This window comes from Schistocerca gregaria, chromosome 3, assembly GCF_023897955.1.
Source record: "Schistocerca gregaria isolate iqSchGreg1 chromosome 3, iqSchGreg1.2, whole genome shotgun sequence".
Lineage (NCBI taxonomy): Eukaryota > Metazoa > Arthropoda > Insecta > Orthoptera > Acrididae > Schistocerca > Schistocerca gregaria.
This window is the reverse complement of record NC_064922.1, coordinates 382,447,084-382,473,250: the sequence shown is the minus strand read 5'-3', so window position 1 is coordinate 382,473,250 and position 26,167 is coordinate 382,447,084. Positions and strand designations below refer to the sequence as shown.

Genomic DNA, 26,167 nt, shown 5'->3' with positions numbered 1-26,167 from the left:
TTAAAACCTGGTTCCTAAATCTCTGTCTTACCATTATATACTCTATCTGATACCTTTTAGTACCTCCAGGATTCGTCCACGTATACAACCTCCTTTTATGATTCTTGAACCAAGTGTTAGCTATGATTAAGTTATGCTCTGTGCAAAATTCTACCAGGCGGCTTCCTCTTTCATTTCTTTCAAAATGGTTAAAATGGCTCCGAGCACTATGCGACTTAACATCTGTGGTCATCAGTCGCCTAGAACTTAGAACTAATTAAACCTAACTAACCTACGGACATCACACACAGCCATGCCCGAGGCAGGATTCGAACCTGCGACCGTAGCAGTCACGTGGTTCCGGATTGAGCGCCTAGAACTGCGAGACCACCACAGCCGGCTTCATTTCTCTCCCCCAGTCCATATTCACCCACTGTGTTTCCTTCTCTCCCTTTTCCTACTCTCGAATTCCAGTCACCCATGGCTATTAAATTTTCGTCTCCCTTCACTACCTGAATAATTTCTATTATCATACATTTCATCAATTTCTTCATCATCTGCAGAGCTAATTGGCATATAAACTTGTACTACTGTAGTAGGCATGGGCTTTATGTCTATCTTGGCCACAATAATGCGTTCACAATGCTGTGGGTAGTAGCTTACCCGCACTCCTATTTTTTTTATTCATTATCAAAACTACTACTGCATTACCCCTATTTGATTTTGGATTTATAACCCTGTATTCACCTGACCAAAAGTCTTGTTCCTCCTGCCACTGAACTTCACTAATTCCCACTATATGTCACTTTAACCTATCCATTTCCCTTTTTAAATTTTTTAACCTACCTGCCTGATCAAGGGATCTGACATTCCACGCTCTGATCCGTAGAACGCCAGTTTTCTTTCTCCTGATAACGACGTCCTCTTGAGTAGTTCCTGCCCGGAGATCCGAATGGGGGACTATTTTACCTCCAGAATATTTTACCCAAGAGGACGCCACCATCATTTAACCATACAGTAAAGCTGCATGCTCACGGGAAAAATTACGGCTGTAATTTCCCCTCACTTTCAACCGTTCGCAGTACCAGCACAGCAAGGTCGTTTTTGTTAGTGTTACAAGGCCAGATCAGTCAATCATCCAGACTGTTGCCCCTGCAACAACTGAAAAGGCTGCTGCCCCTCTTCAGGAACCACACGTTTGTCTGGCCTCTCAACAGATACCCCTCCGTTGTGGTTGCACCTATGGTACGGCCATCTGTATCGCTGAGGCACGCAAGCCTCCCAACCAACAGCAGGGTCCATGGTTCATGGGTTTGTGGTTACCAATGCAAAAAGTGATTAAAACTTCAGTGAAAAGCTGACAAAAACACAGTAATTACAGTTATTTTTTAAGTGAACTGTTACACACTATTTTTCCTATATTTAACAAACAAAAATGTAAAGTTTCAATCAAAATCAGTTCCATACTGAGAAACTCATTAATTTTAATGGGAGCAGGAAGTTCTGATTACAAGCTTATTTAGAACATGGCAGACTCAGACTGCATTTGTGGTACCAAAATTGACCCAAGAAGAATTCAGGTAAACCTACTGCTAATTTTTTGGCAGTTATTGCAATGGTTAAAAACGGGTGCAAACTAAATTTTAGACATGATGCCTGTGATATAGACAGCAGGAAGGGAACATCTGTGTGCTCAGTGATAAATAATTTGTTATAATGATAAATAATTTGTATTTGAATTTAAATGACAGAAAAACTACTACATTGTACTAAAGATGTAAATTTGTCTCCAACTGAGAGTAAAGAACCTGTTACATGCATGATATGTCTAAGTGATGCAAACCAGATTGCCATTCAATAAAGCTCGTTTAAGAGCTTCGCAAGTATTACACCTGATTCACACAGGCAAATGGCGGTGTATTTGTATTTTCTGGATAATGAAATCAGTGTGTTGGGAGCTTCCAAGGCTTACAAAAACCTAGCAGAAAACGAAACCAAGAAGAAAATAAAAATCATCCATTTAGTGGTAAAGAGTAGTGTAAGAAAGATTTTGAAAACTTCTTGAACAGAAATGGTATTGGGCATCAGAAGACTACTCCATACTCTCCTCAGCTGCTTGCACTTTTAGACAACATTAACACAGTCACTGATGGAAAGAAGTGATTGTATGTTATTTGATGTTAGTTTACCTAAACAATTTTGGGCATAGGCAACAGTGACAGCTGCCAACATTATGAACAGATCACCTTTTAAAACGATTGATGGAAAGACACCTCTGGCGGTGTTGCATGGAATTCATGAAAAATCGAAACATAGTCTTTTCTACGGTGGAAGCAGAATACAAAGTGATGGCATTGGTAGCTCACGAAGCTCTGTGGCTTCAACAGCTACAAACAAACTTTGTGAACATGGAATAACACACTAGTCACACATTGTAACATTCAATCCTGGATTTTCCATTGTTTGACACTAGCCACACATTGTGACAAAGTCCATTAAAGACTGAACTGCTACGATGCAAAGGTGAAACACATCAATATCTGTCTACACTATCTCACGGGAAATTTTGTGAGAACAAAAATCAAGTTTGTGTTCATTAAAGGATGTGACATGGTAGATGACTAAAGGAAGAATATACGAAAAAACCATTTGTATTTTATCGATAAAATGTGTTTGCAATCTGGTGGGGATGTTAGACATTACAACGCAAATTGTGACTTGCAGACATGTGAAATTTCAGAATAACTAAGTATTCGCTGACTGGAAGATTACTTTCTGTGTTATGTGTTGTCTTTAGTATTAATAAAGTTACATTTTCTGTCACTGAGTTTAGAAGTTGAACACTACTTTCGTTCATTGTCAATTATTGTTATTTACAATTATTTCAGAAACCAGACTGCAGATGTAAGAGTCAAAATGCATGAACAGGACACACATTAGTTTAGAAGAGACAGACAGAATTACAATCACCCATGTTATTTCAGCATGTACACTGAACAAGTGGCAAAGGAAACCAAAGAGAAATTTGAAATGGGAACTAATGTTCAGAAAAAAAGAAATACTTTGAGGTTTCCTGATGAGACACTAATTCTGTCAGACAGGAATGGACTTGGAAGAGCAGTGTAACAGAATGGATTGGGTCCTGTAAAAAATTTATAAAACAAAGGTATAATAGAGGTAATACAATGCTGTTCAGTTAAATCAATCACTGCTGGGGGAATTAGATTAAAAAATAAGGACACTAAAAGAAGTAAATGAGTTTTGCAGTTTGGAACACAAAGTAACTGATGGTGACTGAAGTACAACATTTAAAATGCAGTCTGGCAACAGCAAGAAAAGTATAATAAAAAAATAAAATAAATAAAAAAGGGAATTTGTTAACACAAGCATTTATAGAAAAAATTGCTTTTAAATTTTGAATACATATTCAAAGGTTTTGATGCCTTTTCTGAAGGCATTTGTTTGGAATATAGCCTTGTATGGAAGTGAAATGTGGGTAATAAACAGTTCAGATAACAAGATACTAGAAGTTTAGAAAAATGCTTAAGATTAGGCAGGTAGGTTAGATAACTAACTAAGAACTACTGAATCACACCGGGGAGAAAAGAAATTTAAGGCACAACTTGACTAAAAGAAGATATGGGTTGACAGGATAATGAGGCATCAAGAACAAGATACCATCACTCAGTTTCATAATGGAAGGGGGCAGATGGGGGGGGGGGGGGGGGGAGGAGGGGAGGCAGAGAGAGAGAGAGAGAGAGAGAGAGAGAGAGAGAGAGAGAGAGAGAGAGAGAGAGAGAGAGAGAGAGCGCACTAGTTGGGCAGATGTGCAGAATCTTTTATGGATTTGACTAGCATGGAGAGTTTCATCAAACCAGTCATCGGATCAAAGACAATAAAAACAACAAATTCATTTCAAAGACTTACAGCAACGTTTTCTGTTAAACTTCATGTCACTACTTCTTTTGAGGAGTAATGTACATTTGATACAATATAATTTTCTGTACTACAACTGAGTCTTATCTGTTATAATCAATGTTTATTTTTACCACAATGATCATTTAAAATCTACACACAAAATGTTGTAAGGCAGATCAAATTCTCTGAACTGAATTAAGGTTTTTTTCCTTTTCTTTTTTTTATGTAGATCAAAATAACTAGCAGAGATGCCTCAAAGATGCACATTATACTTCCAAAACCAAAGAAGCCAAATCTGCTACAGAACCAACAGCTCTTCTAAGGTAATAAGGAATTTCACATGATTAACAGATAAACTAATATCAATAATGAAAGCAGGATACACCAAAGGCATGCAAACTCACTACTCACCGTAATAACTACACCAATAATAACATAGAGTTTGACATTCTTCCAGAACATTGACCTTGCAAGATTTCGGCTAGTTTTCCGAAAAGTGACCGACTGAAAACAAAGATACAGGTATCAGAATGTGAGGTCACATATCCAATAATTCTGTACGTTCCTAAACAGTACTGGGTACTTACATTTGCACTGAGATTTTCAGTCTTGTTCACCAGAAGCTCCAGCCTTTCCCCTCTTCGTGCAACATTTTCTGTGAAGAAATATTTTCATTTGAAATAGAGTGTCTATGCCAGGTTGCAATTACAACTTAATATAGTTATAACATCCCAAATATGCAGATGCCTCTACCACTCTCTTTTTTCCTCCTGCCGCCCAAAACATCCTTTTCCCCGATTGAATTTCATTTCACTTTGAGTATTATACTTCATAATACAGAACAAGTTTTCTCAATTTTGGTAAGGTGTGTGTTTGCTAACAACGAACCATTACTTGCCATACTACACCTCAAGCCACATTTTTTTTTCCAGAAAAATGTGGCCTTTGTTCCAAGACACTGTGTCAAGGATAACTCCTTGGCTATGACTGGAGATTTCACATTTCTTAAGATTCATGTGTATTCTCACACATACCAGAGAGGACTTTTATTGAACATTTGTTCAATTATATAATGGCATAATATGAGGGCTATCCATAAAGTACATTACGTTTAGGAATTAAAAATAAATGAAGTATTGGAATTTTTTTATATACAGATGAAAGCCACACTTAAATACTACTTTTCTACATAGTTGCCATTTAAATTAAGGCACTTATCATAGCGATGGACGAGCTTGGAAATTCCTTCATCATAAAATTCGGCCGCCTGCGCCTTCAACCACATGGTTAACCAGTAACCCGGTAGAAATACGATTTTTGTGGATTTCCTGGAAAGAGGCACTACAATAAATTCTGAAAGGTATTGCCAAACTCTGCACAACCTCAGAAGAGCAATACAAAACAAGCGCAGGGGAAAGTTGGGCTTAAAGATCTTGCTGATTCACGACAACGCCCGTCCCACATGGCAAATGCTACTCGTGAAGTTCTCTAATCTTTTAAGTGGGAGTTGTTTCCTCATCTGCTGTACAGTCCCGACCTGGCACCGAGTGACTTCCACTTACTCCCAGCAATGAAGAAGTGGTTGGCTATGCAGCGTTTTGATGACGACGCACAGCTCCAAGAAGAGGTAACCACTGCTTTCTTTGTTGCAGTTATTTCTTTTCCACTTTCATTGCTGAAGATATTTCTTTTCCACTTTGTTGCAGTTTGTTGTCAGTTTCTTTGTCATGCCGGTTCATTGCAGGTTTCTATATCTTAGTTGTTCAGTGCTAATTTGTTTAGGGAAGAGGCTTCTAAGAAATCTGAGACCATACAGTGAGTTCTGCATTTTCATGAGAAATTTGCCAGTTGATACAGTTGCGATGTGTTTTGTGAAAAGGACTGTTTGAAATGTCTTCCGACTGGGGCCACAGGAGAGTGAATTGTGCTGACTATTTGCATATCCATAAAAGAGTGATATATATAAGACAAACAAAAAAACAGACTTTGTTCAGGTTGAAAATATGTGTTCTCATTTGAAGACTGTTTCAAAGTGAATATGTTTCCAGTGACAACTTTGTGTGTTCTAAATGTTTTGACATAACAACAACAATGATAGTATCTGAACCAGGTGAAGCCTCCATGGTGCAGATCATGCAGATTTTGCATCAACAGAGGAAGAATTAAACACCCCGAATCAGTCAACTACAGAGGTGGGTGTTAGTCCTGTTAAACTGGTCAGTGAAGTCGAGTCGTAAGCTTTATGCATCAAGAAAGTGCAGAGAAATCACTAAAGCTATGTATGAACACACTACAGCAAAACTGACCACACTCTTCAAAGTAGAAATTCCATCTTCAAAATAAAATGAACCAAAGCACTCTTGCACCTTTGCCAAGAATTTTTCACAAATATCATTTCAGCTGTTGAATATTGTACATTCTACAGTGAAAAGGTGCAAGTTTTAACTATTATTCCAAAGACATTTTCAAAGAAAATGTTTTGAACCACGTGTCATTAGTATCAAAATACATGGTAGACAAATCAAGAAATGTGATGTCTGTAAAAGGAGTCTCTGGAAGACCAGATCCCCATTATGGCCATCCTGTAGAAGCAGCTCAAGTTCAAATAGTGCAGTCATTTCATCTGGAAGATAAATGGGACTGTTCTCACCAGAGTGCCAACAAAAAAAAAAAGACCCTATAACTGTAATAGTTGAAGGTCAAGAAGCTGTGAAAGTGAAAAGGTACACGACTCGCAGTATTAAAGAAACAATTGCAATTTATAAGAGCAACTACATAACTTCACATACTGGAAGATCAAAATTTTATGCACTGTGACCTAAGTGGATAGTTCTACATCCACCTAGAGATGTCTGTTTATCTGTGTACTGCACAAATTTTGAACTTTGTGTGGTAACTTTGAAGAACCTACTGGGGCACGTGACATATGACACCTTGGTTAGGCGTGTGAAGTCATTAGTAGTCTGTGACGCAAAGCGAGCGAGTTGTTTGTTTTAAGAATGTGGTGACTGTCCTGGAAAGGGATAGCTGCCTTTAGACACCTGGCCTGGAAGATGTCACAGATAAATCTGTTGGCATTACATGTGAGACAAGGGAGGAAAATAAACAAATTAAGAAAACTGTTGCCTTTGACCGTTTCATTGAAGATTTTATTAAATGGTCAGTGAAGCGGTGACACATCAGCATCTGAAGAAACTGCAACAACACATTGCAGATGTGAAAGGCTGTGTACAGGCTGAAGAACTATGTTTAGTGTTTCATTGCGATTTTGCTGAGAAATGGTTTGTAATTCTCCCACAAGAGTACAAGGGTATCATTGGAGTAATGGCCAGGTTTCAGTTTTTACAGGAAGGACATATTTTCAAAACAAGACCACAAGTATTGCAGTTGTAAGTGATGACACAGGACATGACTCAGCACATGCTATGCTATCCATGTGTAAAATTCTTCAACTGCAAACAGGGGCAGAGAAGATAATGTTATTTCTAATGGTGCTCCTATTCATTTTAAAAATTGTTACCAACTATTTGAATTGAGTAAGTCACTTGGGCCAACCGACTGGGTATACAGTGCTACTGGTCACGGGGATACGGCCTTGTGATGGTGTAGCAGCCCTGCTGAAGCACCATGCTACTAAATTTAATCCTTCCAGACCAAATACAGCTGCAATTCAAAATGCTGAGGATTTTATGAGAGTCATGAAATCTTACACATCCAAAGTCCTCGTTCTTTCATGCAAAGAGGAAATCGAAGAATTCTGTGAGCAGAAAAAAGAAGAATGGTCCAAACAAACTACTCCTGTGAACAGAATTCAGAAGATTCATATTTGGACTCAAAGTGATGAGCGAACTCATATTGCACGCACTTCAAAGAAAAAGAAAGAAGAAATTTTGTTCGTTTGGCCAACACCTCAGAAACAGCAAGGTACAGTTTGTTGCTGGTCATTCCCACATAGAAAGCGTCACAGTGTAGGCAGGTCAGTTGGTAAATCACATGGGTGCTTTCACATGTGGCTCTGCCTTTGATCGTGTACACCTTCCGGGTTACAGGACTGGAGTAGGTGGTGGTGGTGGTGGGAGGGTGCATAGGACAGGTTTTACACAGGGGGCGATTACAAGGGTAGGAGCCAGACGGTAGGGAAGGTGGTTTGGGGATTTCATAGGGATGAACCAAGAGGTTACGAAGGTTAGGTGGACGGCGGAACACTCTTGGTGGAGTGGGGAGGATTTCATGAAGGATGGATCTCATTTTGGGGCAGGATTTTAGGAAGTCGTATCCCTGCTGGAGAGCCACATTCAGAGTCTGATCCAGTCCCGGAAAGTATCCTGTCACAAGTGGGGCACTTTTGGAGTTGTTCTGTGAGAGGTTCTGGGTTTGAGGGGATGAGGAAGTGGCTCTGGTTATTTGCTTCTGTACCAGGTCGGGAGGGTAGTTGCGGGATGCGAAAGCTGTTTTCAGGTTGTTGGTGTAATGGTTCAGGGATTCAGGACTGGAGCAGATTCGTTTGCCACGAAGGCCTAGGCTGAAGGGAAGGGACCGTTTGATATGGAATGGGTGGCAGCTGTCATAATGGAGGTACTGTTGCTTGTTGGTGGGTTTGATGTGGACGGATGTGTGAAGCTGGCCATTGGACAGATGGCGGTCAACGTCAAGGAAAGTGGCATGGGATTTGGAGTAGGACCAGGTGAATCTGATGGAACCAAAGGAGTTGAGGTAATTCTGGAGTTGTTCTTCACTGTGAGTCCAGATCATGAAGATGTCATCAATAAATCTGTACCAAACTTTGGGTTGGCAGGCTTGGGTAACCCATGAATAGGTTAGCGTACGAGGGGGCCATCCTGGTACCCATGGCTGTTCCCTTTAATTGTTGGTATGTCTGGCCTTCAAAAGTGAAGAAGTTGTGGGTCAGGATGAAGCTGGCTAAGGTAATGAGGAAAGAGGTTTTAGGTAGGGTGGCAGGTGATTGGCGTGATTGGAAGTGCTCCATCGCAGCGAGGCCCTGGACGTGCGGAATATTTGTGTATAATGAAGTGGCATCAATGGTTACAAGGATGGTTTCTGGGGGTAACAAATTGGGTAAGGATTCCAGGTGTTCGAGAAAGTGGTTGGTGTCTTTGATGAAGGATGGGAGACTGCATGTAATGGGTTGAAGGTGTTGATCTACATAGGCAGAGAGATGTTCTGTGGGGGCTTGGTAACCAGCTACAATGGGGCGGCCGGAATGATTGGGTTTGTGAATTTTAGGAAGAAGGTAGAAGGTAGGGGTGCAGTGTGTCGGTGGGGTCAGGAGTTTGATGGAGTCAGGTGAAAGGTTTTGTAGGGGGCCTAAGGTTCTGAGGATTCCTTGAAGCTCCGCCTGGACATCAGGAATGGGATTACCTTGGCAAACTTTGTATGTAGAGTTGTCTGAAAGCTGACGCAGTCCCTCAGCCACATACTCCCGACGATCAAGAACCACGTTTGTGGAACCCTTGTCCGCCGGAAGAATGACGATGGATCGGTCAGCCTTCAGATCACGGATAGCTTGGGCTTGAACAGTGGTGATGTTGGGAGTAGGATTAAAGTTTTTTGAGGAGGATTGAGAGGCAAGGCTGGAAATCAAAAATTCCTGGAAGGTTTGGAGAGGGTGATTTTGAGGAAGAGGAGGTGGGTCCCGCTGTGACGGAGGACGGAACTGTTCCAGGCAGGGTTCAATTTGGATAGTGTCATGGGGAGTTGGATCATTAGGAGTAGGATTAGGATCATTTTTCTTCGTGGCAAAGTGATATTTCCAGCAGAGAGTACGAGTGTAGTACAGTAAATCTCTGATGAGGGCTGTTTGGTTGAATCTGGGAGTGGGGCTGAAAGTGAGGCCTTTGAATAGGACAGAGGTTTCGGACTGGGAGTGAGGCTTGGAGGAAAGATTAACTACTGAATTAGGGTGTTGTGGCTCCAGATTGTGTTGATTGGAATTTTGAGGTTTTGGAGGGAGTGGAGCTGGAAGTGGGAGATTGAGTAGATGGGAGAGACTGGGTTTGTGTGCAATGAGAGGAGGTTGAGGTTTGCTGGAAACGTTGTGAAGGGTGAGTGAGTTGCCTTTCCGGAGGTGGAAAACCAGGAGATTGGATAGTTTTTTGAGGTGGAGGGTGGCATGCTTTTGTAATTTGCGGTTGGCCTGTAGGAGGATGCTCTGAACAGCCGGTGTGGATGTGGGAGAGGAAAGATTGAGGACTTTTAGTAAGGACAGGAGTTGACGGGTGTGTTCATTGGCTGATTTGATGTGTAGGTGAAGGATTAGGTGGGTGAGGGCAATGGATTGCTCAGTTTGGAACTGGTATAGGGACTGATGAAAAGAAGGGTTGCAGCCAGAGATGGGAACTTTGAGTGTGAGGCCTTTGGAGGTAATGCCAAATGTCAGACAAGCCTGAGAAAATAAAATATGGGAGCGTAATTTGGCTAGGTCGAAGGCATGTTTGCGGAGGGAATGTAAATAAAACTTAATGGGATCGTTGTGGGGGTGTTGTGAGGGTGACATGGTATTAGAAAGTGGAAAGTGTAACATGAGGCTGAAATGAAAATGAAAATAAAAATATATGGGGAGAGATAAAGGAATTAGAAATCAACTGGAGATCTGGTGTGAAAAAAGGCGAAAAAGAGTTGGTTAAAGTTGAGCTATGTTGATCCTGTGGTGAACTTGGGTTGGCAGACAACTATGTGCATAAAGGTTAGGTGGTTGTGTTGCCGCCAAAACACGTTAAAGGGTGGAGAAATTAGAGAAAATTTCGGAAAAACTACGTGTAAATTTATTAAAAGGAGTGGTTTTTTGGTGGCAGATTATGAAAATGAGGCTAACAATTGTCCGACGAAGAAATAATGACGTTAAAACCTGTGGGAAGTGGCTAAAAATGATCAGTGATGTGGGAAAAATGGAAACGAAGCGAAAGTTATTGGACTGTTTGTGAACTAGAAACGGTGGATCATAAAGCAATTATCTTTCAAATAAAAAACCAACAAAATATCTAGTACTGTTCCAAAAGATTTTAAAATTTTTTCCAAAAATCCTATCTTCAAAATGGTATGCACAGTGTAATTTTTTGAGGGCTGTATCTCCGAGCAGAAATTTTTTTTGGAGGAAACAAAAAGATACGTATTTCTTCACTTTAACATATGCTAAATTCAATAACATCTGAGACAATGAATGTCAGATTTTTCCTAGCCTGTCTGAAGTTATATGGACTATGCCTAGTAAAAAAATTAAGGCCTGCCCCAAAACGGCCCACTCCACACTCTTATTTTAAGACACCAATGCTCAAAAGTCAATAGAGCATTCAAAACTGGAGACTGTGGGACTGAAAGTTGTAACCATACTACAAGCTGACACTCAGGGTAAAGAGAAGAGTTCACCAGCCTTCACACACACAGAAGAAAGAGAGGAAGAAAAAAAAAAAAAATCACTTGAAGCTCTCAGTAATGCAATTATACCTATTAAGACATGTCGTTTTATTACATGCAGGACCTTTGGGCATCCTATGGATTACAATCAAGTGACTTAAGGCTTGGCAGTTTTACAAAAAAACTTACTAGGATTTCTCAAATGCATGAGCTAAGGTTCCCAATGAAAATCAAGTCCAGGAACACTGCTGAATATTTTAAACCAAGAATAGATCACTCAAATATAAAAGTCAAATTAAGAAGAGCGATAAATAACAATGAAATTTTTACATTAATTATCTTACTGGTTAGAAAATAAAGACCAGTACTTCTCATCCAACCACCCATCGAGTCAGACTTCTCACAAAAACTTCCAACAGTTGTTCTGATACAAAGCTAGAAGCCAGGAAGAAATATGAAAGTCACAGAACACACCTACTAATGAAGACAGTGAACTTTTATCGTCATCGGGATTAATAGTAACAACATACAGTAACTCTTAAAACATTCGGTCAGTCTCCACACCTGAGTGGTCAGTGCAGCTGACTGCCATGCGGAGGACTTTTATTTGATTCTCAGTACTACCGAGGATTTTTCCTTAGTAAGAGGACTGGAACAAGGTGTACTCAGTGTCATGAAGCCAACTCAGGAGCTAATTGATTGAGAAGCAGCGGTTCCAGGTCACGAAAACTGACAATGGCTGGGAGGAGTGGTGTGTTGACTGCGCACCCCTCCATACCACGTCCAATGATGACATGGCGGTTGGTAAGTAGTGATGTGTCCACCAGGCCTGTGGACACAGTTTATGTTACTTAAAATACTTCTGAATTCTTGATAAAGTCTCATTTAATATAGTCATTTTGCTATCTGTATTTCTATACAATTGTTAATTAATTTTTCAATCAGTCCCATAATCTGTTTTGCTTGCTCTTACTGTCTTTACTTTTCGACAACGTATGGTAGTCATTGAAAGTCTACCCTTTAGTTCTGGATCTAATGGTTAGTTCTATCACCAACACTGTTTCATTATTGGTTGGTTGGTTGGTTGGTTGGTTGGTTGATTGGGGTTGAAGGGACCAAACAGCAAGGTCATCAGTCCCTTGTTACAAAGGCGGTCAGTTCCGACAGAGGGACAGCTCAGAAGAGTCAAAAACGATAAAAGGTAAAAGGCTAAAAAAGTGCAGTTGTGTCGTCAATGATAAAAACACAAGGAGGGAAGTCAGTAAATGGGCAACCTCAAGAGAGGAAATATCCCACCTGTGATGCAGTACAAGCAAGACCACATGCTATTTAAAAGCGTTCAACCGCCAGAGTGTAAAAGGGCGGATTGTAGAAGGGATTAAACAAACCTAAAAGGCGATAAAAAACAGTAAAAGGGAAAAAAGAAGGAACATGGCCAGGGAGGGGAGTCAGGAATCTCCAAGCACAGCCTACAGTGGGAGACATCCCAACCCTCACCGCCCTGCCCCTACTCCAGAGGGAGATGAAAATCCTTAAAACTGAGAATAAAAACCACTTTCACGGAGGAAACTGAGAACCAGTTCAACCATCCGGGAATCGTCTGCTAATATTAAGGGTAAAGCGCAGGGAAGTCTGTACTTAGTACGCAGAGCTAAAAGAAGGGGGCATTCCACCAAAATGTGGGCCACTGACTGGAAAGCTCCACAACCACAAAGTGGGGGTGGCTCACCACGCAAAAGAAAACCATGGGTCAGCCTGGTATGGCCGATGCGAAGACGACAGAGGGTGGTTGAGTCCTTTCGCGAGAGGCGTAAGGAAGAACGCCATGGGACAGGTGTCACCTTAATCGCACGAAGTTTATTAGACAAGGAGGTAGCCTCCCAGGATGTGGCCCATGATTGCGCAAAGTGGGATTTGAGATGAAGCCGTAAATCCGCCACAGGAGGGGTGACAGGGAATGGGGGATAAGTGACTGCTCCCCCAGCCAAACGATCAGCAAGCTCATTTCCTTGGATGCCCACATGGCCAGGGACCCAAAGGAAGCTAACAGAACAAGCAGCATGGTGGAGATCAGCGAGATGGTCATGGATGGAGGAGACCAAGGGATGACGGGAGAAACACTGGTCAAGTGCCTGAAGGCCACTCATTGAGTCTGTACATAACAAAACGCGATTGAGCTTGGACTGTTTAATAAAGGCCAGGGCCCGGGAGACCGCCATCAATTCCGCAGTGAACACCCCACATGCATTTGGCAGGAGATGATTTTCCATGCCTACAGAGGAGGTGAAGGCATAGCCCACACGATCAGCAGATTTAGAGCCATCAGTGTAAAAACCAACAGCATCCCGAAACTCAGATAAAATGCGGCGGAAAAAACAACGGAACACCATCGGGGGAACGGAATCTTTCGGACCTCGGCAGAGATCCATCCGAACTCGGGGCCGAGGAACTAACCAAGGAGGTGTGTTGGGGAGGGAACGTGGGATACAGGAAAAGGAAGGAAGCTGAAAATCACGGCGAAGAGACGCTAGGCGGAGCCCAACCGGTAAACCCGCCCGAGGACGGGAGTCAGGTGGGCGACTTCCTTGGGCAGGGAACAGGATAGAATAGGAAGGATGAGTGGGAGAGGAACGGACAGCGATTGCATACGAAACCAGAAGCTGGGAGCGCCGAACGGAAAGGGGGGGGATCCCAGCCTCAACCAGGAGACTATCAACAGGGCTAGTCGGGAAGGCACCGATGGCCAAACGGATACCACGATGGTGGACCGGATCCAAGAGGCGCAATGTAGAAGGGGCAGCTGAACCGTAAACTTGACAACCATAGTCCAAGCGAGACAACACTAAGGCCCGATAAAGGTGGAGGAGAGTGGAACGGTCAGCACCCCAAGAGGTGTGGGCAAGGAAGCGAAGGACGTTTAGTTTACGGAAACATCCTATCTTCAGGCGTCTGATATGAGGCAGCCAAGTGAGCTTGTTGTCGAAAAGAAGGCCAAGGAAACGAAACTGTGGGACCACAGGTAATCGTTGTGCATTGAGATAGAGCTCTGGATCGGGGTGGACTGTCACACGGCGACAAAAGTGGACCACTCGCGATTTTAAAGGAGAAAACTGAAATCCGTGTGAGATGGTCCATGCAGAGGCACGCCGTATAGCACCCTGGAGCTGCCGCTCTGCAGCGGCCATCGAAGAGGAACTAACCCAAATGCAGAAATCATCCACATACAGAGCAGGAGTGACCAAAGGACCGACGGAGGCCACAAGTCCATCTATAGCAATGAGGAACAGAAGTACACTCAATACGGAACCCTGAGGGATGCCATTCTCCTGGGTTCGCGGAGAACTTAAAACTGTACCAACCCTAACCCTAAACGAACGATGAAACAAGAACTGGCGGATAAAAATCGGGAGTGGGCCCCGAAGACCCCACTCATGAAGTGTAAGTAAGATATGATGGCGCCAAGCCGTATCATAGGCCTTGCGAAGGTCGAAAAATACAGCAACCAAATGGCGGCGCTGGGAAAAGGCCTGCCGAACTGCGGATTCCAAGCGAAGTAAATGATCGATCGGAGACCGTCCCTCTCGGAAGCCACACTGGTAAGGGAACAACAGACGCCGAGATTCGAGGACCCAAGTGAGCCGACGGGCTACCATCCGTTCAAGTAACTTACAAACAACGTTCGTCAGACTAATTGGCCGATAGCTGTCGACGAACAGGGGGTTCTTACCGGGCTTAATGACGGGAACCACGATGCTATCCCTCCATTGAGAAGGGAAGTCACCCTGGAGCCAAATACGGTTTAATACCCGGAGAAGATGTCGCTGTTGTGGAGCACTGAGATGTTGAAGCAGTTGGTTATGAATGGAGTCTGGGCCAGGGGCCGTATCATGAGAAGAGGAGAGTGCGGAAAGAAGTTCCCATTCAGTAAAAGCGTCGTCGTATGATTCTGACTGGCTGGGGGTAAAACATAAGGCGGAAGCTTCGGCCCGCTGTTTCTGGGGAAGGAAAGCAGCCGGATAGGAGGCTGATGCCGACGCTGTTGCAAAATGGGTCGCAAGGTGTTCCGCGAGAATCAACGCGTCCGTGCAAAGGCCATCCGGGAGGTGAAGACCCGGGAGGGTAGACTGCCGATGGCAACCTTGGAGAGAGCGAAGTGTAGCCCATACCCGCGACAGAGGGACAGCAGAACCGAGGGAAGAAACAAAGCGTTCCCAACACATCCGTTTGCTCCGTTTGATTAAGTAACGGGCTTTTGCGTGAAGGCGTTTAAAGGTAATAAGATTGGCAACGGATGGATGCCTCTTAAGGTGTTGCAAAGCTCGACGGCGATCACGGATGGCAACGACAATGTCCGAACTCCACCAAGGGACCTGCCGGCGGCGAAATGGTCCAGATGAGCGCGGGATAGCAAGGCTAGCAGCGTGAACAATCGCGTCAGACATGTCACATATGACATCATCAATACCATCCGACTATGAGGGAGAAAAAACGACCTGTGCAGTATACAGAGGCCAATTGGCACGTTGGAAGGACCAACGAGGTGATCTGTCCATGGGGGAGCGGGAAGGGAGCGAGAGAATCAACGGGAAGTGGTCACTATCGCAAAGGTCGTCGTGCGGTGACCATTTTAGGGAAGGGAGGAGGGAGGGAGAAGAGAGAGAAAGATCAATGGCAGAAAAGCTACCATGACCGGCACTGAAATGGGTAGGGGAGCCATCGTTAAGAAGGCACAAGTCGTGGTCGGTAATAAACTGGTCAATGAGATGACCCCGACTAGATGGAAATGCACTGCCCCACAAGGGATGATGTGCATTAAAATCGCCAAGTATAAGGAAGGGAGGAGGAAGTTGCTGAAAGAGGGCACTTAAGGAGGCAGGTGTAGGAGTTCTGTCAGGAGGGAGATACAGATTGCAAATTGTGACCCCAGAGTCCAGGTGGATCCTAACAGCAACTGCTTCCAATGTAGTTTGGAGAGGAATCTACGTGCTGGCAATGTCCGTTCGGACCAACGTGCAAACTCCGCCAGACGCCCGTAGGGGGCCCGACCCGATTTCGACAGAAAGCACGGAAGCCACGGAGGGTTGGTGAGTGACCACCAGTAAAATGAGTTTCTTGGAGAACCACACAAGCCGCAGAGTAAAACGAAAGAAGGGATTGCAACTCCGGTAGGTGACGGTAATAGCCATTACAGTTCCATTGGATAGCCAAAGAACGACGAGTCAATTGGGGGGTGAACAGGCTAATGTCAGTCATGCCGGTGGGTCACCACCCGTCACTGACAAGGAGGGGGCGACATCCATGAATAACAGGTCAGAGTCAGGTTGTGAAGATGGGGACGAGACCTCTGGCGACACCAGAGACTCCTTGTCCCGGGACTTGTGCTTCTTCTTTCTTTCTGTTTGGGATCGTGGAGGGCTGTGCAACAAAATGGAGCCAGCCACAGCAAGATCGGGAACAGAAAGAGAGCGGGCGATCTGGGGGCCCGCAGACCGTGGTTCTCGTGGTGGCCGCGTGGCAGCAGACCTTTGGCCTGGAAGGTGCCGGGAAGGGGGATCCCGCGAGGGGCGCCCATGACCGGCAGACGCCGAAGAAGCAGGACACTTCTCCAGCCGGGGAGAGGAAGCGGTGCCCGGAGGGGATGGTGTGGGAACCGCAGGGGGGAGGGGGGAGGAAAGGGGTTCGGGACTGGGGTAAGGAATGAGGAGGAGGGGGTGAAGATACTACTGAAGCATAACTAGTTGTCAGGGTCACTGGATGAAGGCGTGTATACTTTTTACGGGCCTCGGTATAGGTGAGACGATCAAGAGTCTTATACTCCTGTATCTTTTTCTCTTTCTGATACACTGTGCAATCCAGTGACCGTGAAGAATGATTCCCATGACAATTTACGCACACAGGAGGGGGAACACAGGAACTTCCCTCATGGAACAGATGTCCACAGTCACCACAGAGGGGGGCCTGCGAACAGCGCGAAGACATGTGGCCAAAACGCAAACACTTGAAACATCGCATAGGTGGTGGGATGTATGGCTTCACGTCACACCGATAGACCATAATCTTGACCTTCTCAGGGAGGGTGTCCCCTTCAAAGGCCAAGATAAAGGCACCAGTGTCAACGCGGTTGTCCTTCGGACCCCTCTGAACCCGCCGAACAAAGTGAACCCCCGCCGGCTTAGATTGTCCCGAAGTTCCTCATCAGATTGAAGGAGGAGGTCTCTATGGAAAATTACACCTTGCACCATGTTCAAGGACTGGTGTGGGGTAATTGACACAGGAATCGTACCAAGATGGGTACAGGCACGGAGAGCTGCAGACTGGGTAGCTGAAGCAGTTTTAATCAACAGCGACCCAGACCGCATCTTGCTGATAGAGTCCACCTCGCCAAACTTGTCTTCGATGTGTTCAACAAAAAACATAGGATTCGTATGAGTAAAAGTATCCCCATCAGTTCTGGCGCAAACCAGATAGCGAGGGAAAGGTTTTGCCCCCAGCCGACGAGCCTGGCCCTCCTCCCAGGGGGTAGCCACGGAAGGGAAGGCGGAAGGGGCAGAGGAAGCAGCACGTGAAGAATCTTTTCCAGTCAAAGAGACGGCCGGAGAACGGCCAGAGTTGTGGACTCTTACGCGTTTCATGAGCATAGTGTCCGCCCTGATACCACCCACTCCGATCAGGGGCTCTCCTCATGGGCGCCACCCAGCCACAGCAAGGGCCGTCTGGCACGGCGGCCATTGCTGGGAGTTCCGATGCTCCAGGACGACAAGCAACCAGTCCTAGGCTTACATGAGGAGGTCACAGCTCAGGTATCAGACGTGTGATCCCTGTGTTTTCAGGCGGCTCAACCAAAAGGGTACATAGCGACCCCACCACACGGGCTGGCTACCGTGCTGGCTATGGACCCTAGCGTCAAACAACGACGTAAAGGAAACGATGGAATCAATGATGGTTGCACACGCCGGAGACACTAGGTAAGGTGCTCTTCCCCAAATGGCTCACACTACAGAAGAAAATTTAGTGATGGAGGTCAAACCCCAGAGGGGACCAGAGAATACCAAAAGGATGAAGGAATTACAGAACAAGGCCGAATTGCAAGGTCAACAGAACCAGGAGAATAGCAGGGCCAACATAAGGAGGGACACCATAAGTAGGGACACCAAGAGAGGGAGAGGAGAGGTCGGAGGGAAGGATGACGGACAGGAAAGGAGGGGAAGGGAAAGGAAATGCAGCCCGGAAAAAGAAGGAAGGCTGCAATAGCTCGGGGCCCCGTGCTCGCCACGCACGTACTCACGAAAGGACCGCGAGCCCCCTGGGGGCGTTTCATTATTATTCTTTTATGTACTTAGAAAGCAAATTTAACATTGCAATCTTGTTCAAACTTTTGATTACTGATTTGCTTTAAAATTTCTATCCTCATATCAGGCCTTTGCACCATCATCATCAATACTTGCTAAAAAAGGCCCCTCTCTTAGTAGCATTTTAATATCTTCTGAACAACAATGTAATACTTCCTCCTCTTTTCTTTCTTTATATTGTTAACCTTATTATTTAGAACTTTTTCATTACGATTTTTTGACTCCCATTATTGGTTATGAACTGCAGATTGAAATTCGAGAATTAGAAATATATACAATATTAAGGAATTGGGAACGGGATAGTTTCAAAGAACTACAGGTTGTTTAAAGTTTCAGGTCAAGTACTAGGAAATGTTGGTTCAAGACGGAGGAAAAGAATACAAAAGAAAACAAATCGGTAATTGAGAGACAAAATGATGAAGACAGCAGAGGATTGCATAGATTAAAATACAAGACTGACTGAAATACTTGGATAATACTGAAGGTATTGAATTTATTTGAAGATTTCATTTTAAGAGTGGAGCACCTTCATGCCCACACTATCATAATGATCATCACAAAAGATCTACAGTTACCTCTGCATTTGTTAGTCTTTGAACCTAGTTCCTACAGGATGTGAGATCAATCTTCCCCCTATGACTGGATATGATTACTGACCAGTGCAGGTCCATCAGTGGATGTGAAAGAGATGACAATGACTGAAGATTAGCAGGTTTACAGGCAGAGGAAGAAAAGAGCTATGGTAAGTGTCACAGGATAAACAAAATTAGCAGTAATCTGGATGGGTAGTAAGGGCAGTAACAGACTGCTTGCTATCTGTCACAGATAATGCAACATTAAGTTATGTTAGTCGCGGGTATCATGCAGCTTGATACCATTGTCAGCCATATATTTGTCATAAAGAGCTTTCTCTGAATCTGTGTGGCATTGCTGTGCTCCGCTATGGTGCACCATCTATGGCATTCTTTCAATGGTGACTGGGTGTGGCAAGCTGCCAATCAGCTTCTTCAGCATGTTCCACAGACAAGGCCTTGCATGCTTCCCTTTCTTTCACCACAGCTTCTCCATGGCACACAATGGAATGGTACATCCTTTTCAGGTGCTGGCTGCACTGTAATCATTCCTGCTTGTGGCCAGAGAGTCAGAGCACATGACCCAATTGAAAAGCCTGTGTTGCCAGATGTGAGGCCTGATACAGGGTGAAGAGCTCCGCTGTAAATACTGAGCTAATACCAAAAAATGTCGGTTCCAATGACAAAGGCACATCCAACACCACAGTCGGTCTGAGATCCATCAGCATACACCAAGGTACTATCGCAAAGTTCCGTGTGAAGGTCGTGAAACTTACAGCGATACAGCGAGACTGGAGTAGTGTCCTTAGGAAGCGAATGAAAGCAAAGATCAACACGGGCTGCACCATGAAGCCAAGGTGGTGAAGGTTTTAAACCCATTGGGAAAGTGGCAGGTAGCCTGAAGTTAAGCTGCCACAGCAAGAGGCAAAAGAACTCCAGGCGGTAACAGAAGAGCGATGAGCCCCATATTGGCAATCAAAGGAGTCACTGAAGGAGGCGGCACAGGATTGGTGGCCACACAAGGTAGACCAGCAGCATGCATATCTGCTGAGGAGAAATCACAGTAGTAGGACAGTAGTAGCTTGGCAGTTTCTACAGACAGACAATCAACCAGGCTCTGTAAAACGTGCCAGTGGCCAAACAGATGCCACGATGGTGGACAGTACTGAGATGGCGTAAGAGGGATGGAGGTGCACATGCATAAATGAAACACCCATAATCTAGTTTTGAACAGACAAGGGACCGGTACAAATGGAGGAGGGTGATCCAATCCGCTTCCCAGGAAGTACCTCTGAGGACATGTAAGACTGAGGAACCACATACAGTGGGCAGGCAGGTGAGACGCATGGGAGGACAAAGAAAGTTTCTATATGAGCATGAGCCCCAGGAATTTTGTAGTTTCAATGAACAGAGGAACAACAGGCCCAAGATCTAAAGGTGGTACAAGAAATCAATTGTGTGCCAGAAATTCAAACAAACAGAGGAGAAACAAAAGCCATTGTTGATGCTCCATGACTAAAGACAATCGAGACATTGCTGAACACACCGCTCAAGGAGACAAGTCCATGAACTGTAATAGATAGCAAAATCATCAACGGAAATGGAGCTACAGATGCCTGGTGGGGAACAGGCTATAATAGTGTTAATGGCAATAGAAAAGCGGATGATGTTCAGGAAGAAACACTGTGGCACACTATTTTCCTGGATAAAATTGTCTGACAAGGCAGAGCCCACACGTACCTTGAAAATTCAATCCTTTAAAAATTCCTGAAGGAAATGGGGCATGTGGCCACAGTAGCATCAAATGTAGAGAGTATGGAGGATACCAGTCCCTCAGCAGGTGTCGTAGGCTTTCTCCACATCAAAAAACACTACCCCAGTCTGGTATTTTGGTAGAAAACCATTCATGATATCGGTTGACAGAGCGATGAGATGGTCAACTGAAGAATGGCACACTCAAAATTCACACTGTGCAGTGGTTATTAAATTGCAAGACTTGAACCACCATACCAGCTGGGCATGTGTCATACATTGTATCACCTTGCAAACACAGCTGATAAGAGAAATGAGGCAATATCTAGAAGGAAGGTGTTTGTCCTTACTGGGATTAGGTATGGGTATGACAGTTGCTTCACGCAAGTGTCTGGGAGAAAGTGCTTGCCTCCAAGAGAGGGGTTCTGCAACATCTGAAGGTGAACATTGTCTGGCCCTGGGGTGGAAGATGAGGATGAAGTGAGAGCATGATGTATCTCCCTCACAGTAAAGGTGCATTGTAGAACTCACGATTCTGAACAGGGAAGGGTATAACTTTGCCACCTCCACTCATTTGGGTGATAGTACGTGGAGCTTGAAATCTCTTCAAAATAGTGGTCCAAGGTGTTGGAGATAGCAATAGGTTCCAATATGACACAGTCTGCTACTGTCAGGCAAGAAATTGGCTAATGGACCTCGGTCCCAGAGAGCCATCGGAGATTGGCCCACATGACGGAAGAGGAATTAGAACTATTAAAAGAACTAGTAAATGAAATCTAGCTAGCTTTATGATATCCCAAACAGCGCTACAACACTGTGCATCCAACTGTTTACAATGAATGCAGTTTTCCATCATAGGATGATGATTAAAAATGCGGATAGCATGTCTCCGCGGGCGAATTGTGTTGCAGCGTGCCAGAGTTCGCTAAGGGACCAGGACACGGTGCGGTAAAGAGAAAGTGCAAGGAATGAAACATTCTGTGGTGGTAAAGATAACATTTGTAAGACATTCTACATGGTCATCACAACAGGGAAAATGTTTTTTGTTGCAGGTTGCCAGGGAGGAGTAAATACTCCAGTCAACCTTTGAAAGCTGGGGAGGGGGGGTGGGGGGGGGGGGGCAGGAATCACCAGTCATATAGCACATGGGAAATGGTTGCTTGAGTACATGTCGAGGTGCCTGTGGTGTCTGAAAGGAACGCAAGCGCTCTCATGTTAAGGCAAATGAGGTTATGAAGACTGAGAAGGTCAGCCATGAGGGAACCTCTCTGACAGGTTCTGGAAGAGACCCAAAGAGGATGGTGCATTAAAGTCACCAAGCCGCAGAAAGGGGTGAACGAGTTGCCCAATAAGCTGGAGGAAGTCTCCCCTGGTGACAGTGAATGACTGAGGAATGTAAATGGTTCAAAAGGAAAAGGTCAAGTGAGGAAGGAAAATGCGCACTGCAGCAGGTTACATGTCCACATGACTACATCCTTCGTGGAGAAAGATGTAGCAAGAGCAGTACTGTAATTGCCAGATGATAGAAACACGCAGTGTTTCCGACTAGCCAACATTTTGCAAGTGACAGCATAAGGCACTTTATCCTTCACCCGGATCTTTTGGACAGCCTGCTCATCAAGATACATGGAACAATCACAGGAGGAGACAGAATGGTCGCCATTGCAATTGATACAGCAGGGAGAAAGAGGCAGACAAATGCTCTCATGAGCATTCCTACCACAGGTTACACATTTGGATGGGTGTCGACAGGACATTCAAGTGTGGCTGTAACGATGACACTGGTAGCAGCAGAGTGTATGGTCGGACTGTAATAACTTCATAGCCTGCTTTGATCTTTGAAGGAAGCACCACTATCAGAAGTGAGAAAAGGCCTGCATGTGGGCACTAAGGATGCATCTACCGTTTTCATCACCTGCGGTACTGCAACGACACCCTGATCAGAGAGATACATTTGGATTTCTGTCTCGGTCAGGTAATCAAGCAACCTATTGTAAATAGTACCACAGGAAGAATTCCATGTTCGATGGGCCTCGACAAGCATGACAGCCATGGAGGACTGAAGGAGTGAAGCTGCAAGCAGTAGTTGTGCTTGAGAATCAGAAGTAGGCTCCAGAAAGTAAGTGGGAGCAGTATTTCATAGAGATGGCAATTGCATCATCACCCTTCTGAATAATAAATGGATTTACAGTAGGAAAAGGAGTGACCATCTTCAGTATATGAAACCATGAGGAAACATAGTGCAGTGGAGAGAGTCTTTGAATTGTTAGCCTCATTCCGTTTATATTTAGTAGATTTTTGATCGTGAAGATGATTGGCTCATTGGGAGAAAATCCCCACGATTTCCAGCATCTCCATTAGCACACTCCTTCCAACTGGGGGAACTCCTCAGAGGGGCACACCCACCTTAACTGATTGTTCACGCCTCCCAAACACCTGACAGAGGGTCAAATCGGCTATTCGGGAAGGTAGCAGCGCAGGCAATCACCCCTCTGTAGGCCTGGCCTGTACCAGGGGTATGTGTGAACTCAACCTGTTGACCTGGGATTGGGAATTACGTGTTACCTAGTCATCTGTTATGCGTCAGATGTATGGGCCATTCTTCAGGAGTGCACAGGGAGGAAGAAGAAAGAGAGGAGCCTCAAATGTCGAAGCAGAGGAAGGATAAGAAGGGGAACAAAGAAAGAAAAAAAAGAACAAAAGCAGTGAAGAGATTGTTCTGATATTGCCTACTGAAAACACAGAACATTTCAAACAAACATCTGAGACATGTTCCCCAAGGGAGGAGAAAAAGAATATCAAGGAGACAGGCATGCAGCATGCAGCATGGAAGGGAAAAGATGCTGCAAAGGCTATAGCCCCAGGGAAGCCAAGCACAAACCCGCCAAAGCATGGCAAGCCCCCTGGGAGCATACATAAATTTTAAAACCCAAACTTTACCATTCTAGTGTGTAACACCCTTATTCAATATTAGCAATGGTGCTATATCTCTTAGTCTTCTCTACAACTGAATTTCTCGATTATTCTTTCCCAAATGACCTATCACAGTAAGTATATTTACATAATCTTTTTACTCCAATAATGATTTGTGAGTTTGTCAAGCTGGGGATTATCACCTAGCCAATGACAGTTATAATTTACAAACAAGTAAGTACAGATCACAAATATACTGTTTACTGTTTCTATTGTTTTTATATCTCCAATGCATACAAGTGACACTGACCCAGCCCTGCCAAAAAACCCAGTTTATTGCTTCACACTAAAAGTTCAGGTATGCTGCAAATGCAGCACAAATGATTAAACTGGTGATCAAAAGGATGGTAATTTTGTTGTCAGTATCCCAAAACAGTTACCTCAGTGAGTCAATCTCACAAGCAGTGCCAACCAACTGATACTTAAATCAGAAATTACACACAGCACAAACAAGGCCAACTCATGAAATACTGTTAGCAAGACAAAGATATTCTTAGACACACGATAACCAGCTGTCACTGCATGACTATGAATAACGCATTGCTTGATAAGCAACCACATGAAAGAATAAGCTTAAAAAGAGTAAATAACTATGACATCTGATAATATAATATTCCCAAATGCTATTCAATGTATATATAATTTAATATGCACTTACCTATATTTTTTACCATAATATCTTTCAGATCATTTAAGTCACCACGGACTCTAGACATAGTATCGATCTCCTTCGATTCTGAATAATGTCTCTGAAATAAAGATTATCTTTACGTAAGTACAAAATAATACTGAAACCATGAAAACTTCAACAATGACTGGTGAATTATATGATAAGAAAAGGAAACCCTACAGATGAGATAACTAATAATGTTATTAGTTCTACTGCCACATTTTGTTACACATAACATTTTAAGGCATTTTCTAATGTGTATGTTTCTCACATATTACAGTTGTTATTGCTGTGTAACACTATCATCTGATACAATTAGGTTGATAAGTAATTCAGTACTAGGAAATACCAGTCAGCTTTAGATTAATAAACTGTGGCTAAAAAACCGATTCTTAACAATATAATAAATCTTACCATCTCATTTGCTAAGACAGGTGCGAACTCATTGTTCATTCCATATGCTAGGGCAGTGCTTGCCCTTGCACCATATGTTAACTGGAATCTCTGCTTTATCTCAGCTAGGAACTGGAATGCTCTTATTCTTTCAAATTCCTGAAGGAAAAAATAAATTACAAATGAATTATGGGGCTCTTACTGCAATAACTGTATCAAAGTTACTGATCAGCTTAGAAATCTTGATCCAGTAGACAGTTACACCATCTACCTACCAGATGCCTACCTGGAACAGTACCAAGAAATGTGGCACACTGGTTGACACAAGGGACTCTGGGAAAGAACGATGTTCAAATTTCCATCCAGCCACCCTGATTACGGTTTCCCTAAATTACTTCTGGTGAATGTCCCAATGGCTTCTTCATGAAGTTCACAGCCAATCCCCTCCCACATCCATGTCCAAATGAGCTAGTGCTCCAGTCCTCAATACAACAGAACATAAAATACTGACCTGCCCTCTTTCCTTTCAAAAAACAGTAGCTGGGTTCACTCTTTAAATAAGACAGTTCTAGCTTTTAGCAGTTGCTACATTTCCAGGATAAGGCAAGACAATAAGCAAGTCCAAATATGTAATACTAGTGATCGTGCAGCAGCAGTCATTTCTGGTAAGGTGTTAGTGGAAATGGTTGCCCACAGTTTCTTTCAACCAGTCTGACATGTGGCAAGTAACGAAATATTGTTTGTGATTACTTTTAAAGAGTGGCTTATCACTAAGAATGATTACACATATAGATGTGTGGGAGAAGGCGGAGTCCAGCGATTGCATAGCTTACTTTAAAATGGCAACAAGCAGGCTGACAAGTATCATACCATGGTGAAAGTTACTTCCACTATCCCAGATCAAACTACCTCCACCCAAATGGACTACAACTACCATTCCACGTATTCTATCATATATGGATTTGTGTAAGAGGGAGTTAAATGAAAATGAAACAGATGGAAAATTGTAAGCATACAGATAGATATGAAGTAGTAACTGGAAAAAAAAATATTTTGTGTAAAGAAAACTTATGTTAAAGTGACACATTTCACATCATTATGAAATGTTGTATTCATTATCTATGAAAGAAGTATTAATGTGTGTAACTGTTTCGATGGGAAGCCCTTACACAACCCCCATGCAATCCCAA

At 43.8% G+C, this 26,167-nt stretch overlaps 1 protein-coding gene across 3 annotated transcripts in view; it reads right to left on the bottom strand.

The window, feature by feature from the left end:
* Nucleotides 1-26,167, bottom strand: part of LOC126355017 (vesicle-associated membrane protein 7) — a 56,677-nt gene that overhangs the window by 5,816 nt on the left and 24,694 nt on the right. For all 3 annotated transcript variants that reach the window (XM_050005159.1, XM_050005158.1, XM_050005160.1), the window contains exons 3-6: nt 24,999-25,136; nt 24,573-24,663; nt 4,485-4,552; nt 4,309-4,401 (exon numbers count right to left, since the gene is read on the bottom strand). In XM_050005159.1, coding sequence (XP_049861116.1) covers nt 4,309-4,401; nt 4,485-4,552; nt 24,573-24,663; nt 24,999-25,136 — 390 coding nt within the window. The remainder of the gene's footprint in view (nt 1-4,308; nt 4,402-4,484; nt 4,553-24,572; nt 24,664-24,998; nt 25,137-26,167) is intronic.